This window comes from Salmo trutta, chromosome 13, assembly GCF_901001165.1.
Source record: "Salmo trutta chromosome 13, fSalTru1.1, whole genome shotgun sequence".
NCBI classification, from domain to species: domain Eukaryota; kingdom Metazoa; phylum Chordata; class Actinopteri; order Salmoniformes; family Salmonidae; genus Salmo; species Salmo trutta.
Window position 1 is genome coordinate 14246977 of NC_042969.1, and position 16862 is coordinate 14263838.

A 16862-nucleotide genomic window follows, 5' to 3' on the forward strand; every position below is an offset into this window, starting at 1 on the left:
ACATCAGCATTCTCTCACATTAAATTAGATACTCGCATACACGAGGGCACGACCCAAAGCACAGCCATACATTACATCACAATAAACACTGCAGCACACATGAAGAGTCAACATGACAGTAACATTCTTTTTTCCCCAGAATAGAAAATGCGGTTTTGTTTCTCAGTTGTATAGCTAGTCTACACATCATATAAGAGGCAGATATCTGGGTCAGGAAGGGTATGAGATCAGAGGGAGGGTTTTTCTTAACCACGTAAACTAAACACCATCAAAGTGACTCATCCTTTTTGGGGGGGGGGGGGGGGGGGGGGGGCATCGACGCAAAGATTAACGGTCCCATAACTAAACCTCTCAGTAACATTGAGCTCAAAGACTGTGGAATAGCAACTAGTCAATGTTTGGTGGCAGCCTAATGCGTCCAGTGTGCCTGTGTAATGTCTCTCTCTTTTATTAACTGGAGTTAGCAACGGTACCAATAATGTCCCTAACTGATAAACAGAATGAAAACATTGACTGAACAAAATGGTGTTGCGAAATAATCTTGCTCTCAGCCATCACTGACTCCCTGGATGTGGTTTACTCTAACGGGGATTTTGGTCGATTTAAATAATGAATCAACGACTTGAATTTACAAAATGAATGGAGAACTTCCGATGACCAAATCACCAAAAAATGGGTGAGGGGGAAAACAAATGACCAAATCGCCCTCTAGTGGCCTCATGGGTGGAAGGTTATTCATATTTCCATAATTTCATAATTAATAAACATGTTATATTTCAGTCTTCTGTGATGTATATAAAGTGTAATATTGGGATGCAAACTCCAAATGTAATACATTGAAACGCTGTATCTGACATGGTACAGGTGTCTTCTTTTTAAAGCCCATAACCATGTGTGTGAGGTGGATACTTTATTTGTTTAGAACTACCAAGAAACACTCTGTGTGACCCTGATTTAGCCCACTGCAGTAAAAGGTTTTAAACAGTTTAAATAATGAATGGAGAACTTGTGAATTGTGGGACTGTACTTCTGCTCTGTCATATGTGGCTCTTCACAGTGGTCCCTGCCTGCTCTGGAAGCTAGAGCTGACTGACGGTGAGTCTCAAACCACACTGCACGGAGGGTCAGTTTAGGGAAGTGAGCTGCTTTTCATTATGTTTGACCTGGGGAGCCTGGAGTAGAGCAGTAGAGCAGCGGAGCAGCAGCCGGCCTGGTGAGCTTGGTTCCTCCATGATTAATGGATAGAGATGATTAATGCCTTGACACTGACAGAAATATCTAACAAATGACCTGATTTATCATCCCCATGTAGCTAGATCTTTCACAACACCATCAGCATCCATCTGTGGTCCCATTACTCTACAGAGTTAGAGTTGAATATCCTAACAGAACCAGGAGGAAAGTTAGTTGGACCACATCAACCCTTAGGGGATACAGCCAGTGTCAGTGATGTTGGGCTGAAATGTTTATTCTGCTAAGATCACTAGGTAAAATTCCTTGGACAGTCTCTCTCTCTCTCCCTCCCCTTCTCTCGGAGTCTCTCTCCTTCTGCATTGCTTTTTACTGCTTTTTACTCAATTGTTGATGGGATAAATATGCTCTGCCAGATTTAGAAAGACTGAAATGTGACCATAATTTATGGTGACCACAAATCATATGTGGGGAAGCAGGTGGGGGGGTCATTGTTTCCAATTGTTTGTGTATCTCCAAAGAATCTGGGTTACAATTATTAATAAGCACTTTTATTTTTCTAACCTTTATTTTACAACTTTTGTTTTTTTACACTTTTAAACTTTTCAATCGCTAACACCAAGTGGAATGCTATCCTGATTCCTGCAGACTGTCATCCTCATCAGGGACACCAAGGTCCTAGTCTCGCTCAGGACAAACAGTGAGAAGCAGCCAACGCACGCCTCCTTTGAACAAATAGCCCGTGCGCGACTGTTAATTACACGCACGTGTGCTAGCACGGCTTTTGAATTCATATCATGCACGAGAAAACCAAATTGTCTGCTGAAATGACAGATGGCTGTTTTACATCTGTTACACCCAAAACAATGCATATTGTGTTTGTATTTGGCGAGGAGCACCTTTATCAGTACCATTTCCACCAGGTGTGAGCGAAAGGAAGCTATGTGGAAGACAGCCTGTGTGACTTTTCAACATGCTTTTTCAACAGAAGTGCACATGAGAGTACTGTAAATTAGCATATATAAAATGTTCAGATTAAAGTCTTGATAATAATGTTGCTTCCATACCTTTCAGCATTTTGACGGCCACAGTCTTGCAGGTTGAGAGCTTGTCAATCCCAAAAGCAGAGGCCTCCACCACTTTCCCGAAGGCTCCATGGCCCAGAGTTTTGCCTGGAACAGAGAGCGAGAGAGCGAGAGCGAGAGAAAGAGAGAGAGAGAGAGAGAGAGAGAGAGAGAGAGAGAGAGAGAGAGAGAGAGAGAGAGAGAGAGAGAGAGAGAAGGGCCAGTGAGTTACAATAGGTCTACATGTAAATGAAAGTGGCTGGGGAGTAGTAAATCTGGTTGGGTCCTCTATCAGGGGAATTATGGGTAATTAAAACAACCTGCTGAGGTTCTGACCACTGGGCCCGTGAAGCGCTCCTCCAGGGGATTTATAGTGCCGTTAAGACCAGGCGACAGTGGAGGGTCGCTGATGAGCAACGACGCTACACCCTCTTCACAGGGGGGTGACACCTCTGCCACATACCATCCTCTCTGGCACTATATTTCAATGTAACGGGCAAACAGGGTCACACAGTTTAAGAGGACCCAGAGTTGTGGGTGTCACCTTATCCCCATGACATTAACCTGTGGATGTGAAATGTAGGCTGGACAAGTAAATACGCTTACAGTATGTGCCAATTCATGGTGCGTATAGGCCTTTGAGTTACAGCGTGGTCATGGTGAGTGACTTCTTAGACTGTGCCAGTTCCGTATGGTGTAGTAAGGTACTCACCCAGTCTGAGGCGGTCTCGGGGAAACTCCCACTTGCTGCCATCGTACTGCAGGCGTTCACACTGCTCGTCCAGAGGACACTCGTCTGGGTCGATGATGATGGATGGACCCATCATGTAGTCCGGCTGGAAGGGGGGAGAATAAAATAGAATGTAATAGAAGATAATAAAATGGTGATGGAGCGCATTGTGCAGTAAGTATGTTAACTAAAAGACAAGAACACATGCTCTACTAGTGGTGTGGGGGCTGTGCTTTGGCAAAGTGAGTGGGGTTATATCCTGCCTGTTTGGCCCTGTCCGGGCGTATCATCGGATGGGGCCACAGTGTCTTCTGATCCCTCCTGTCTCAGCCTCCAGTATTTATGCTGCAGTAGTTTATGTGCCGGGGGGCTAGGGTCAGTCTGTTTCATCTGGAGTATTCTCTTGTCTTATCCGGTGTCCTGTGTGAATTTAAATATGCTCTCTCTAATTCTCTCTTTCTCTCTTTCTTTCTTTCTCTCGGAGGACCTGAGCCCTAGGACCATGCCTCGGGACTACCTGGCATGATGACTCCTTGCTGTCCCCAGTCCACCTGGCCATGCTGCTGCTCCAGTTTAACTGTTCTGCCTGCGGCTACGGAACCCTGACCTGTTCACCGGACGTGCTTGTTGCACCCTCGACAACTACAATGATTATTATTATTTGACCATGCTGGTCATTTATGAACATTTTAACATCTTGACCATGTTCTGTTATAATATCCACCCGGCACAGCCAGAAGAGGACTGGCCACCCCTCATAGCCTGGTTCCTCTCTAGGTTTCTTCCTAGGTTTTTGGCCTTTCTAGGGAGTTTTTCCTAGGGAGTTTTTCCTAGCCACCGTGCCTCTTTCACATGCATTGCTTGCTGTTTGGGGTTTTAGGCTGGGTTTCTGTACAGCACTTTGAGATTTCAGCTGATATACGAAGGGCTATATAAATACATTTGATTTGATTTGATTTGATTTGATACTATCACTGTTAGTATATTTATGTTATGACGGAAACTATTCAAATCAAATCAACGTTTATTTGTCACATGCACAGAATACAACAGGTGTAAACCATTCAAAGAAATGCTTCCCCCCCAAAAATAAAATCCAGAATAGAATCTAAAAAAAGCATGGACAGGCCTCCCAAGTGGTGCAGTGGTCCAAGGCCCTGCATGGCAGTGCTAGCTGTGCCACTAGAGATTCTGGTCTCCCGGTCGCAGCCGGCCGCGACCGGGAGACCCACGGGTTGGCGCACAATTGGCACAGCGTCGTCCGAGTTAGGGGAGGGCTTGGCCGGCAGGGATATCCTTGTATGATCGCGCACTAGCGACTCCTGTGGCGAGCCGGGCGCTGTGCACACTGACACAGTCGCCAGGTGCATGGTGTTTCCTCTGACACATTGGTAACGGCTGGCTTCCGGGTTAAGTGGGCATTGTGTCAAGAAGCAGCGCGGCTTGGATGGGTTGTGCTTTGGGGGACGGCTCTCGACCTTTCGCCTCTCCCGAGTCCGTATGGGAGTTGCAGCGATGGGACAAGACTGTAACTACCAAACATATTTTCCAGATGTTATCGTGGGTGTAGCGAAATGCTTAGGTTCTTAGCTCCAACAGTACAGTAATATCTCACAATACAAAACAATACACGCAAATCCCCCAAGAAAGGAATGAAGAAATATATATATGTTAGAACAAGCAATGTCAGAATATAAATACAGTATACTGTATATGTACAGTGCATTCGGAAAGTATTCAGACCCTTTGAATTTTTCCACATTTTGATACGTTCGAAGGAATAGTCCATAGACCTCTGAGACAGGATTGTGTCGAAGCACAGATCTGGGAAAGGTACCAAAAAATGTCTGCAGCATTGAATGTCCCAAAGAACACAGTGGCCTCCATCAAATGGTAGAAGTTTGGAGCCACCAAGACTCTTCCTAGAGCTGGCCGCCTGGCCAAACTGAGCAATTGGAGGAGGAGGGCCTTGGTCAGGGAGGTGAGAAGGGAGAACCTTCCATCTCTACAGAACTCCACCAATTAGGCCTTTATGGTAGAGTGGCCAGAAGGATGTCACTCCTCAGTAAAAGGCACATGAGAGCCCGCTTGGAGTTTGCCAAAAGGCACCTAAGACTCTCAGACCATGAGAAACAAGATTCTCTGGTCTGATGAAACCAAGATTGAACTCTTTGGCCTTGCCTGAATGCCAAGGAAACCTGGCACCATCCCTACGATGAAGCATGGTGGTGGCAGCATCATGCTGTGGGGATGTTTTTCAGTGGCAGGGACTGGGAGACTAGTCAGGATTGAGGGAAAGATGAACGGAGCAAAGTACAGAGAGTTCTTTGATGAAAACCTGCTCCAGAGCGCTCAGGACCTCAGACTGGGTCGAAGGTTCACCTTCCAACAGGACAATGATCCTAAGCCAACAGCCAAGACAATGCTGGAGTGGCTTCGGGACAAGTCTCAATGTCCTTGAGAGGCCCAGCCAGAGCCTGAACTTGAACCCGATCAAGCATCTCTCGAGAGACATGAAAATAGCTGTGCAGTGACGCTCCCCATCCAACCTGACAGAGCTTGAGAGAATCTGCAGAGAATAATGGGAGAAACACCCCAAATACAGGTGTGCCAAACTTGTAGCATCATACCCAAGACGTCTCAAGGCTGTAATCACTGCCAAAGTACTGAGTAACTTACATAAATGTGATATTGAAGTTTTTTTACTTTGCCATTATGGGATATTGTGTGTAGATTGATGAAAACACACATATATATATATATATATATATATATATATATATATATATTTGAAGTCAGAAGTTTACATACACTTAGGTTGGAGTCATTAAAAATCATTTTCAACCACAAATGTCTTGTTAACAAACTATAGCTTTGGCAAGTCAATTAGGACATCTACTTTGTGCATGACACAAGTAATCTTTCCAACAATTGTTTACAGACAGACTATTTAACTTATAATTCACTGTATCACAATTCCAGTGGGTCAGAAGTTTACATACACTAAGTTGACTGTGCCTTTAAACAGCTTGGAAAATTCCAGAAAATTATGTCATGGCTTTAGAAACTTCTGATAGGCAAATTGACATCATTTGAGTCAATTGGAGGTGTACCTGTGGATTTATTTCAAGGCCTACCTTCAAACTCAGTGCCTCTTTGCTTGACATCATTGGAAAATCAAAAGAAATCAGCCCAAGACCTCAGAAAAAAAATTGTAGACCTCCACAAGTCTGGTTCATCCTTGGGGGCAATTTCCAAATGCCTGAAGGTACCACATTCATCTGTACAAACAACAGTATGCAAGTATAAACACCATGGGACCACGCAGCTGTCATACCGCTCAGGAAGGAGACGCGTTCTGTCTCCTAGAGATGATCGTACTTTGGTGCGAAAAGTTCAAATCAATCCCAGAACAACAGCAATGGACGATGTGAAGATGCTGGAGGAAACAGGTACAAAAGTATCTATATCCACAGTATCGACATAACCTGAAAGGCCGCTCAGCAAGAAAGAAGCCACTGCTCCAAAACCGCCATAAAAAAGCCAGACTACGGTTTGCAACTGCACATGGGGACAAAGATTGTACTTTTTGGAGAAATGTCCTCTGGTCTGATTAAACAAAAATAGAACTGTTTGGCCATAATGACCAACATTATGTTTGGAGGAAAAAGGGGGAGGCTTGCAAGCCGAAGAACACCATCCCAACCGTGAAACACGGGGGTGGTAGCATCATGTTGTGGGGGTGCTTTGCTGCAGGAGGGACTGGTGCACTTCACAAAATAGATGGCTTCATGAGGAAGACAAATGATGTGGATATATTGAAGCAACATCTCAAGACATCAGTCATGAAGTTAAAGCTTGGTTGTAAATGGGTCTTCCAAATGGACAATGACCCCAAGCATACTTCCAAAGTTTTGGCAAAATGGCTTAAGGACAACAATGTCAAGGTATTGGAGTGGCCATCACAAAGCCCTGACCTCAATCCTATAGAAAATGTGTGGGCAGAACTGAAAAACCTGACTCAGTTACACTAGCTCTGTCAGGAGGAATGGGCCAAAATTCACCCAACTTATTGTGGGAAGCTTGTGGAAGGCTACCTGAAACCTTTGACCCAAGTTAAACAGTTTAAAGGCAATGCTACCAAATACTAATTGAGTGTATGTAAACTTCTGACCCACTGGGAATGTGATGAAATAAATAAAAGCTGAAATAAATCCTTCTCTCTACTATTATTCTGACATTTCACATTCTTAAAATAAAGTGGTGATCCTAACTGACATAAGACAGGGAATTGTTACTTGGATTAAATGTCAGGAATTGTGAAAAACTGAGTTTAAATGTATTTGGCTAAGGTGTATGTAAACTTCCGACTTCAACTGTACATATAAAGTGGGTAAAACAGTATGTAAACATTATTAAAGTGACCAGTGTTCCCTAACTATGTACATACTGTAGGCCAGCAGCCTCTAAGGTGCAGGGTAGGGTACTGGGTCGTAGCCAGGTAGTAACAGTGACTAAGATCAGGGCAGGGTACAGAGCGGATCTTAGTCGTGACTATTTAACAGTCTGATGGCCTGGAGATAAGAGCTGTTTTTCAGTCTCTCGGTCCCAGCTGTGATGCACCTGTACTGTCTCCTCCTTATAGATGGTAGCAGGTGAACAGGACGTGGTTCGTGTGGCTGAGGTCCTTGATGATCTTTTTGGCCTTCCTGTGAAACCGGGTGCTGTAGATGTTCTTGAAGGCAGGCAGGCAGTGTGCCCCTGGTGATGTGTTGAGCAGATTGCACTACCCTCTAGAGAGCCATGCGGTTGTGGACGGTGCAGTTGCCATATCAGGCAGTGATACAGCCTGGCAGTGTGCTCTCAATGGTGCATCTGTAGAAGTTTGTGAGGGTCTTAGGGGCCAAACCAAATTTCTTCAGTGTCCTGAGGTTGAAGAGGTGTTGTTGCGCCTTCTTCACCATACTGTCTGTGCGGATGGACCATTTCAAGTTGTTCGTGAAATGTACGCTGAGGAACTTGAAGCTTTTCACCCATTCCACTGCGGCCCCGTAGGTGTGGATGAGGGTGCCCTCCTCCTTCTTTCTCCTGAAGTCCACGTTTAGCTCCTTAATTTTGTTGACATTGAGGGAGAGATTCTTTTCCTGGAACCACTCCGCCAGGGTCTCGTCGTTGTTGGTAATCAGGCCTACCACTGTTGTGTCGTCTTCACACTTGATGATTGAGTTGGAGACGTTCGTGGCCATGCAATCATGGGTAAACAGGGAGTTCAGGAGGGGGCTGAGCATGCACCCCTGTGGGGCCCCCGTGTTGAGGATCAGCGTAGTGGATGTGGTGTTGCCTACCTTTACCGCCTGCGGTCGGCCCATCAGGAAGTTCAGGACCCAGTTGCACATGGAGGGGTTCAGACCCCTGAGATTAATGATAAGCTTGGAGGACACGATGGGGTTGATGGCTGAAGTCGATGAACAGCATTCTTACATAAGTGATCCTCTTGTCCAGATGGGATAGGGTATTGTGCAGTGTAATGGCGATTGCCTCATCCGTGGATCTGTTGGTGCGGTATGCAAATTGTAATGGATCTAGGGTGTAGGGTAAGGTGGAGGTGATATGATCCTTAACTAGCCTCTCAATGCACTTCATAATGACAGAAGTGAGTGCTACGGGCAATAGTCATTTAGTCAAATCAAAATCAAATCAAGTGTTTTCCTCAATGCAGTCGAAGAAGGTGTTTAGCTTGTTCGGGAGCAACGCGTTCGTGACATGGCTAGCTTTCCCTTTATAATCCGTCTGGAGTCCCTGCCACATACGTCTCGAGTCTGAGCCGTTGAATTGCGTCTCCACTTTGTCTCTGTACTGACGTTCAGTTACCTTCGCTTTCTTTGGTATAGGAACAATGGTGAACATCTTAAAGCAAGTGGGGACAACAGACTGGGATAGGGAGAGATGGCCAGCGGCGGTGGTTCGCGGCGGCGGCACTATGTTTTCCTCGAAGTGAGCAAAGAAGGTGGCTAGGTTTCCCTTTATAATCCGTGATTGTCTGGAGTCCCTGCCACCTATGTCTGAGCCTCTGAATTGCAACTCCACTTTGTCTCTATACTGACGTTTTGCCTGTTTGATTGCCTTACTGAGGGCATAGCAGGACTGGTTGTACTTGTCCATGAGTGTGTGTGTGTGTGTGTGTGTGTGTGTGTGTGTGTGTGTGTGTGTGTGTGTGTGTGTGTGTGTGTGAAAGTGTTAGTGTCTGTGTCGTCAGTATGTGTATGTGTGTGTGTATATGTGTGTGTGTGTGCGCGAGAGTGAGAGTGAAAATGTTCAGAATAATGGAGCTGTTTGTAACAAATTTTACGTCTGTTAAGACGAGGGGTGGGGGTGTGTGTCTATTTGTCAATAAATGCTTGTGCACAATGTCTAATATTAAAGAAGTCTCGAGGTATTGCTCACTTGACGTAGAACACCTCATGAGAAGCTATATACCACACTATCTACCAAGAGAGTTCTCATCTATATTATTCGTAGCCGTCTATTTACCACCACAAACTGATGCTGGCACTAAGACCGCACTCAGCGAGCTGTATAAGGGCCTAAGCAAACAAGAAAATGCTCATCCATAAGGGGCACTCCTAGTGGCCGGGGACTTTAATGCAGGCAAACTTAAATCAATTTCAGTGAGGAGTATACCACCTCAGTCACCGGCTTCATCAATAAGTGCATCGACGATGTCGTCCCCACAGTGTCGGGGACGATGTCGTCCCCTACCTACATGTCCAAATGACCTCGACTAACCTGTGCCCCCGCACATTGACTTGGTACCGGTACCCCCTGTATATAGCCTCGCCATTGTTATGTCATTTTCTTGTGTAACTTTTTTATTTATTTTTTTACAATATTTTATTTAGTAAATATTTTCTTAACTCTATTTCTTGAACTGCATTGTTGGTTAAGGGCTAGTAAGAAAGCACTTCACGGTAAGGTCTACTACACCTGTTGTATTCGGCGCATGTGAAAAATACAACTTTATTTCATTATATTTTAAGTGTGTGTGAGTGTGTGGATAGAGACCTATAAGTGTGCATAGAGTCAGTGCAGATAGAGTCAGTGCAGATAGTGTGTAGGTAGCCATTGAGATATTCAGCAGTCTTATTGCTTGGAGATATAAGCTGTCTCTGAACCTATTCTTTCTCAACATGCAGTACACAAGCACTTCTCCAATGTCAGGAAATGTGGAAATTGTAAACCTAGAGATAAAATTATCCAAAGTAATTTGCATTTCGCAAGAGAAATGATTCAGTGATGGCAGTTCGTGGAATTTGTATAACAAGATTGCTTCCATTCCTGAAACACATACAAAAACTTCAAAAATGTAGTGTGGGTGTTTGAATAGGTCTTGAGAAGAGCATTTTTTAAATGGCATGATGCTGCGGTGAGCGAAATGCTCAGTGCAGTATCCAAACAGTTTACACTCTCAAATGTCTTCACAGTCAAGAAGAGGGAGAGACACTAGAGAACTAGCTGTGATCGCAGGGAGATCTCTTGTTACCTTCCTCAGCTTGCGGATGAAGAGGATGAGCATGAGCCAGAGGAAGGTGGCAGCAGCTCCTGTACACACCAGGACGATCACCTCAATGTTGGGCTTCCCCTCATCACCTGGAAGGAGACCACAGGAACCGTTAGTCAACTGTCGTTGCATTGGGTGTTTCATATGCTTGTTGAAAAATGAAAACAATATGATAACTGGCAACAAATATATACAGGGACATACACAACAGAGGAATGGTTTTGTTTGTAACATGACACTGACCTACTTATGCAGAACTTGAAAGTCCATTTTGCCAAGTGATTCCAAGGAACGGGAATTAAACAACGCATTTCTCTGAAAGTTCTTTGTTTTTTGCTACATTAACTCATTTCCGACAAGTCAAAACACAAGTCAAAACACACTCCATAGTTTATTTCTTCGTTTTTTGGGGGCTATGCATCCGACATTGTTGCGCCTTCATCTCACATGAAACTATTTTCTTAACTATCCATCTCAACATTCACTGTCCTAGCAAGCTCACATTCATAAAGCTTTACGGAATTGTCAAATAGTTTTGATAGAGTAATGCCACATTTTTGACATTTTCTTCTAGTAATGTAATGGATTGTGCTGACACTGGGGTTGGACGTTGAGGGAAATTGAACTTTTTTAGGGGAACAGGAATTCATGTCTGGTGCCAAGTCTAGTCATCAAAATACCGTCGCATGACCTCCCCCCCAGTCTGTGTCATCATGTTTCCAGTCCCATGCTTCTTTAACGAGAGGACTTCTCCCCTGGCCGTGCCCACAGTCATTAGTGGGAACTCTTCACACACTTATTGCAAGTCACGTCCCATGGGTGGGGACCTCAGAGCTCCATGAGCTCCCCCCCCCCCTCCCCAGCCAGTGGAGGAATTCGCTGGGCATTCTTGGCAGACTCTTGGCTTCTCTCTCTGGGGAGAGTTTTCATATTGAAGTCTGGCCAGAGTTATTTGTACTGGTGACAAGAAAACATAGCCCAGTTTGGCCAAGAGCTGTCATTGGTCCGGCTGTGGCTGTGCTGGTTGAGTTCATGGTGTGTTTGGTCACTGGTGTGGTTAATGTACTGTAGTTAGATTCATTGTGTTTCGGTACCAGCCTGACATAGATTATCGTGAAGACCATCATGATGGAAATAAAGAGGTAAATGACTCACCCACGACAGTAACGACAGCGCTGGCTTTCACACTCCCCTCATTGTTGCTGGCCAGACACTCGTACAAGCCCTCATCGTCTTTCTTCACTCTCTCGATCGTCAGCACCCCATCCTCCCTCAGACTAATACCTGGAACACAGCATGAAGTCTACAGCTCAGATTTTATAGAGAAAATTATAATAAAACACATTTTTGGGGTGGGGGGTATATATATACAGTGAGGGAAAAAAGTATTTGATGCCCTGCTGATTTTGTACGGTTGCCCACTGACAAAGAAATGATCAGTCTATCATTTTAATGGTAGGTTTATTTGAACAGTGAGAGACAGAATAACAACAAAAAATCCGATTTGCATTTTAATGAAGGAAATAAGTATTTGACCCCTTTGCAAAACATGACTTAGTACTTGGTGGCAAAACCCTTGTTGGCAATCACAGAGGTCAGACGTTTCTTGTAGTTGGCCACCAGGTTTGCACACATGTCAGGAGGGATTTTGTCCCACTCCTCTTTGCAGATCTTCTCCAAGACATTAAGGTTTCGAGGCTGACGTTTGGCAACTCGAACCTTCAGCTCTCTCCACAGATTTTCTATGGGATTAAGGTCTGGAGACTGGCTAGGCCACTCCAGGACCTTAATGTGCTTCTTTTTGAGCCACTCCTTTGTTGCCTTGGCCGTGTGTTTTGGGTCATTGTCATGCTGGAATACCCATCCACAACCCATTTTCAATGCCCTGGCTGAGGGAAGGAGGTTCTCACCCAAGATTTGACAGTACATGGCCCCGTCCATCGCACCTTTGATGCGGTGAAGTTGTCTTGTCCCCTTAGCAGAAAACACCCCCAAAGCATAATGTTTCCACCTCCATGTTTGACGGTGGGGATGGTGTTCTTGGGGTCATAGTGTCACGTCCTGACCAGTATAGATGATATTTTGTTATTGTAGTTTGGTCAGGTCGTGGCAGAGGGTAGTTGATTTATGTATTACGGGGTTTGTTGGTCACTGGTTTATGTTTGTATTTCTATGGGTATGTTCTAGGTTGGAGGCAGGTGTTTCTAGTTGCCTCTGATTGGGAGTCCTATAAGTAGGTGTGTGTTTTGTTTGTCACTTGTGGGTAGTTATTTGTTAGCACTGCTTTTGTTGAGCCTGCGACTCTGTTCCTGTCGTTAGTTTGTTTATTGTTTTTTCGTGGTGTTCTCATTTTTATAATAAAGATATTGAGCACGCAACCCGCTGCGCCTTGGTCCCGTTCTATCTTCCACGACAGCTGTTACACATAGGCAGCATTCCTCCTCCTCCAAACACGGTGAGTTGAGTTGATGCCAAAGAGCTCCATTTTGGTCTCATCTGACCACAACACTTTCACCCAGTTGTCCTCTGAATCATTCAGATGTTCATTGGCAAACTTCAGACGGGCATGTATATGTGCTTTCTTGAGCAGGGGGACCTTGCGGGCGCAGCAGGATTTCAGTCCTTCACGGCGTAGTGTGTTACCAATTGTTTTCTTGGTGACTATGGTCCCAGCTGCCTTGAGATCATTGACAAGATCCTCCCGTGTAGTTCTGGGCTGATTCCTCACCGTTCTCATGATCATTGCAACTCCACGAGGTGAGATCTTGCATGGAGCCCCAGGCCGAGAGAGATTCACAGTTCTTTTGTGTTTCTTCCATTTGCGAATAATCGCACCAACTGTTGTCACCTTCTCACCAAGCTGCTTGGCGATGGTCTTGTAGCCCATTCCAGCCTTGTGTAGGTCTACAATCTTGTCCCTGACATCCTTGGAGAGCTCTTTGGTCTTGGCCATGGTGGAGAGTTTGGAATCTGATTGATTGATTGCTTCTGTGGACAGGTGTCTTTTATACAGGTAACGAGCTGAGATTAGGAGCACTCCCTTTAAGAGTGTGCTGCTAATCTCAGCTCGTTACCTGTATAAAACACCTGGGAGCCAGAAATCTTTCTGATTGAGAGGGGGTCAAATACTTATTTCCCTCATTAAAATGCAAATCAATTTATAACATTTTTGACATGCATTTTTCTGGATTGTTTTGTTGTTATTCTGTCTCTCACTGTTCAAATAAACACCTCCCACAAGCTGCTCCCCCAACAGCTCAATAGGGTTGAGATCTGGTGACTGTGCTGACCACTCCATTATAGACAGAATACCAGCTGACTGCTTCTTCCCTAAATAGTTATTGCATAGTTTGGAGCTTTGCTTTGGGTCATTGTCTTGTTGTAGGAGGAAATTGGCTCCAATTAAACGCCGTCCACAGGGTATGGCATGGCGTTGCGAAATGGAGTGATAGCCTTCCTTCTTCAAGATACCTTTTACCCTGTACAAATCTCCCACTTTACAAGCACCAAAGCACCCCCAGACCATCACATTGCCTCCACAATGCTTGACAGATGGCGTCAAGCACTACTCCAGCATCTTTTCATTTTTTCTGCGACTCACGAATGTTCTTCTTTGTGATCCGAACACCCCAAACTTAGATTTGTCTAAATGGACAACACTTAGTCTTCTACTTCCAGCTTCAGCTCCCCTAAACCCCTCCCATCTATCTCTGAAGACCATCCAGTTTTGATTTATAATTGCCATATATATTTAAACTGTGCTAGGATGTTTCACAAAAGTTCTGAACCTTTCTATTCTCATAGTTTCGACAGATTGTACATTTGCTAAGAGTATTATTATATTGTTGATTGATTGACTATGACTTTTCAGATCACCCATCAGTGCAATTTGCAGAGTTAGCTCCAATGAATGTTTCAATTCTTCAGCCATTCCTGAACCTGTGCCCAAAATAAGCTACATATGGGCAGTACCAAAACAAGTGATTAAATGATTTTGCCTCTTCGCAGCAAAATCTGCAGAGCTGAGGTTGTATCCACCATATACTGTATATAATATTCTATTCGTTTCAAGAATTTTGTATAATAATTTAAACTGAAACACTAAAAGCAATGAGTAGGGCCCGACCATGGAAACCTCAGGGCCCCTAATCACGAGTAATTTCCAGCATTTCTTACCTGGACCCTCCTGTACTGGTAGCTTGTCTTTGTACCAGGTGATGTAGGGTGGCGGCACACCCAGGGCGTAGCAGGCCATAGTCAGAGTACTGCTGCTGTTTACATCCTGATTGGTCAGGTTCTGTCTCAGCCACGGCCTCTTCCTCTCTGCGTCAACCACAAAAACACATCTGAATGAGATCACTCTGCTTTTCAAGACTTTCCCAGACAAACGCATCCCCCTACTGGGTTGCATAATCACGAGTGTGATTATATCCAGGAACAGTCACCTTTCACCGAAATACGATGTAATACAACCATATTAGGTGAAGGTGAACGGAAAGGCTCTGGAGCAACGAACCGCCTTTGCTGTCTCTGCCTGGCCGGTTCCCCTCTGACCACTGGGATTCTCTGCCTCTAACCCTATTACAGGGGCTGTGTCACTGGCTTACTGGTGTTCTTCCATGGTGTCCCTAGGAGGGGTGCGTCACTTGAGTGGGTTGAGTCACTGACGTGGTCTTCCTGTCTGGGTTGGCGCCCCCCCTTGGGTTATGCCGTGGCGGAGATCTTTGTGGGCTATACTCGGCCTTGTCTCAGGACGGTAAGTTGGTGGTTGAAGATATCCCTCTAGTGGTGTAGGGGCTGTGCTTTGACAAAGTGGGTGGGGTTATATCCTGCCTGTTTGGCCCTGTCCGGGGGTATCATCGGATGGGGCCACAGTATCTCCTGACCCCTCCTGTCTCAGCCTCCAGTATTTATGCTGCAATAGTTTATGTGTCGGGGGGCTAGGGTCAGTCTGTTATATCTGGAGTATTTCTCCTGTCTTATCCGGTGTACTGTGTGAATTTAAGTATGCTCTCTCTAATTCTCTCTTTCTCTCTCTCTTTCTCTCTCTCGGAGGACCTGAGCCCTAGGACCATGCCTCAGGACTACCTGGCATGATGACTCCTTGCTGTCCCCAGTCCACCTGGCCGTGCTGCTGCTCCAGTTTCAACTGTTCTGCCTGCGGCTATAGAACCCTGACCTATTTACCGGACGTGCTACCTGTCCCAGACCTGCTGTTTTCCAACTCTCTAGAGACAGCAGGAGCGGTAGAGATACTCTCAATGATTGGCTATGAAAAGCCAACTGACATTTACTCTTAAGGTGCTGACTTGTTGCACCCTCGACAACTACTGTGATTATTATTGTTTGACCATGCTGGTCATTTATGAACATTTGAACATCTTGGCCATGTTCTGTTATAATCTCCACCCGGCACAGCCAGAAGAGGACTGGCCACCCCTCATAGCCTGGTTCCTCTCTAGGTTTCTTCCTAGGTTTTGGCCTTTCTAGGGAGTTTTTCCTAGCCACCGTGCTTCTACACCTGCATTACTTGCTGTTTGGGGTTTTAGGCTGGGTTTCTGAACAGCACTTTGAGATATCAGCTGATGTAAGAAGGGCTATATAAATACATTTGATTTGATTACTCTTAGAAAGAGTTGAGCAATACCCGTATGACATGACAGTGGTGCGGCAATTGCTGTTCTGATAGACCTATTGATCACCCAGCAGGCAATGCTCCTCCTGTCTCCTACTCACCATCCACAGTCAGCACAGTCTGGACTATGTCCCTCTTGCTGTGGAGGTTACCCGCCAAGCACTGGTAGCCTGTTGTGTGACTCCTGGACACGTTGTGCAGGGAGAGGGAGAGAGAGATAGCGTAGGGGCTGAGCTGCAGGGCCGTGATGTTGGCGGAGGTGACAGTGTAGTTCTGAGGGTTGTACCACTGCAGGTCTGTGTACAGGTACCGAGTGCCGCGACAAGTCAGAGTGACGTCATCACCCTCGATGGCAGTCTGGGGCTCGATGGCCAGGTGCTGAGGGTGATCTGGTGGGGGAGAGGGGAAAAACACATTAGGTCATAAGGAGTGTTAGAGCATCTTTTTTTTGGGGGGGGGGGCACACCCCATTTGGGTACCTAGTAAAACTATCAAGCATAAGTATTGGTTAGATTATGCAATACATGAACACATTGTCCAGTATGTAAGTGGGTTACAAGAGCATCTATGTTAGTACAACTCTCTCTTCTCACTAAGGGAGATAGTTGACTATCTCATGCTATGTGTCTGACTGAAGCTGTCCTATCCTGGGAAAGTACATCTCTAAAACATCAAGCTGCACAT

General features: G+C 45.3%; 1 protein-coding gene across 1 annotated transcript in view; it reads right to left on the reverse strand.

The window, feature by feature from the left end:
• Positions 1 to 16862, reverse strand: part of LOC115205263 (vascular endothelial growth factor receptor kdr-like) — an 87932-nt gene that overhangs the window by 28960 nt on the left and 42110 nt on the right. Inside the window, exons 13-18 of the mRNA XM_029771039.1 lie at positions 16280 to 16567; positions 14720 to 14866; positions 11699 to 11827; positions 10526 to 10632; positions 2968 to 3091; positions 2259 to 2363 (exon numbers count right to left, since the gene is read on the reverse strand). Coding sequence (XP_029626899.1) covers positions 2259 to 2363; positions 2968 to 3091; positions 10526 to 10632; positions 11699 to 11827; positions 14720 to 14866; positions 16280 to 16567 — 900 coding nt within the window. The remainder of the gene's footprint in view (positions 1 to 2258; positions 2364 to 2967; positions 3092 to 10525; positions 10633 to 11698; positions 11828 to 14719; positions 14867 to 16279; positions 16568 to 16862) is intronic.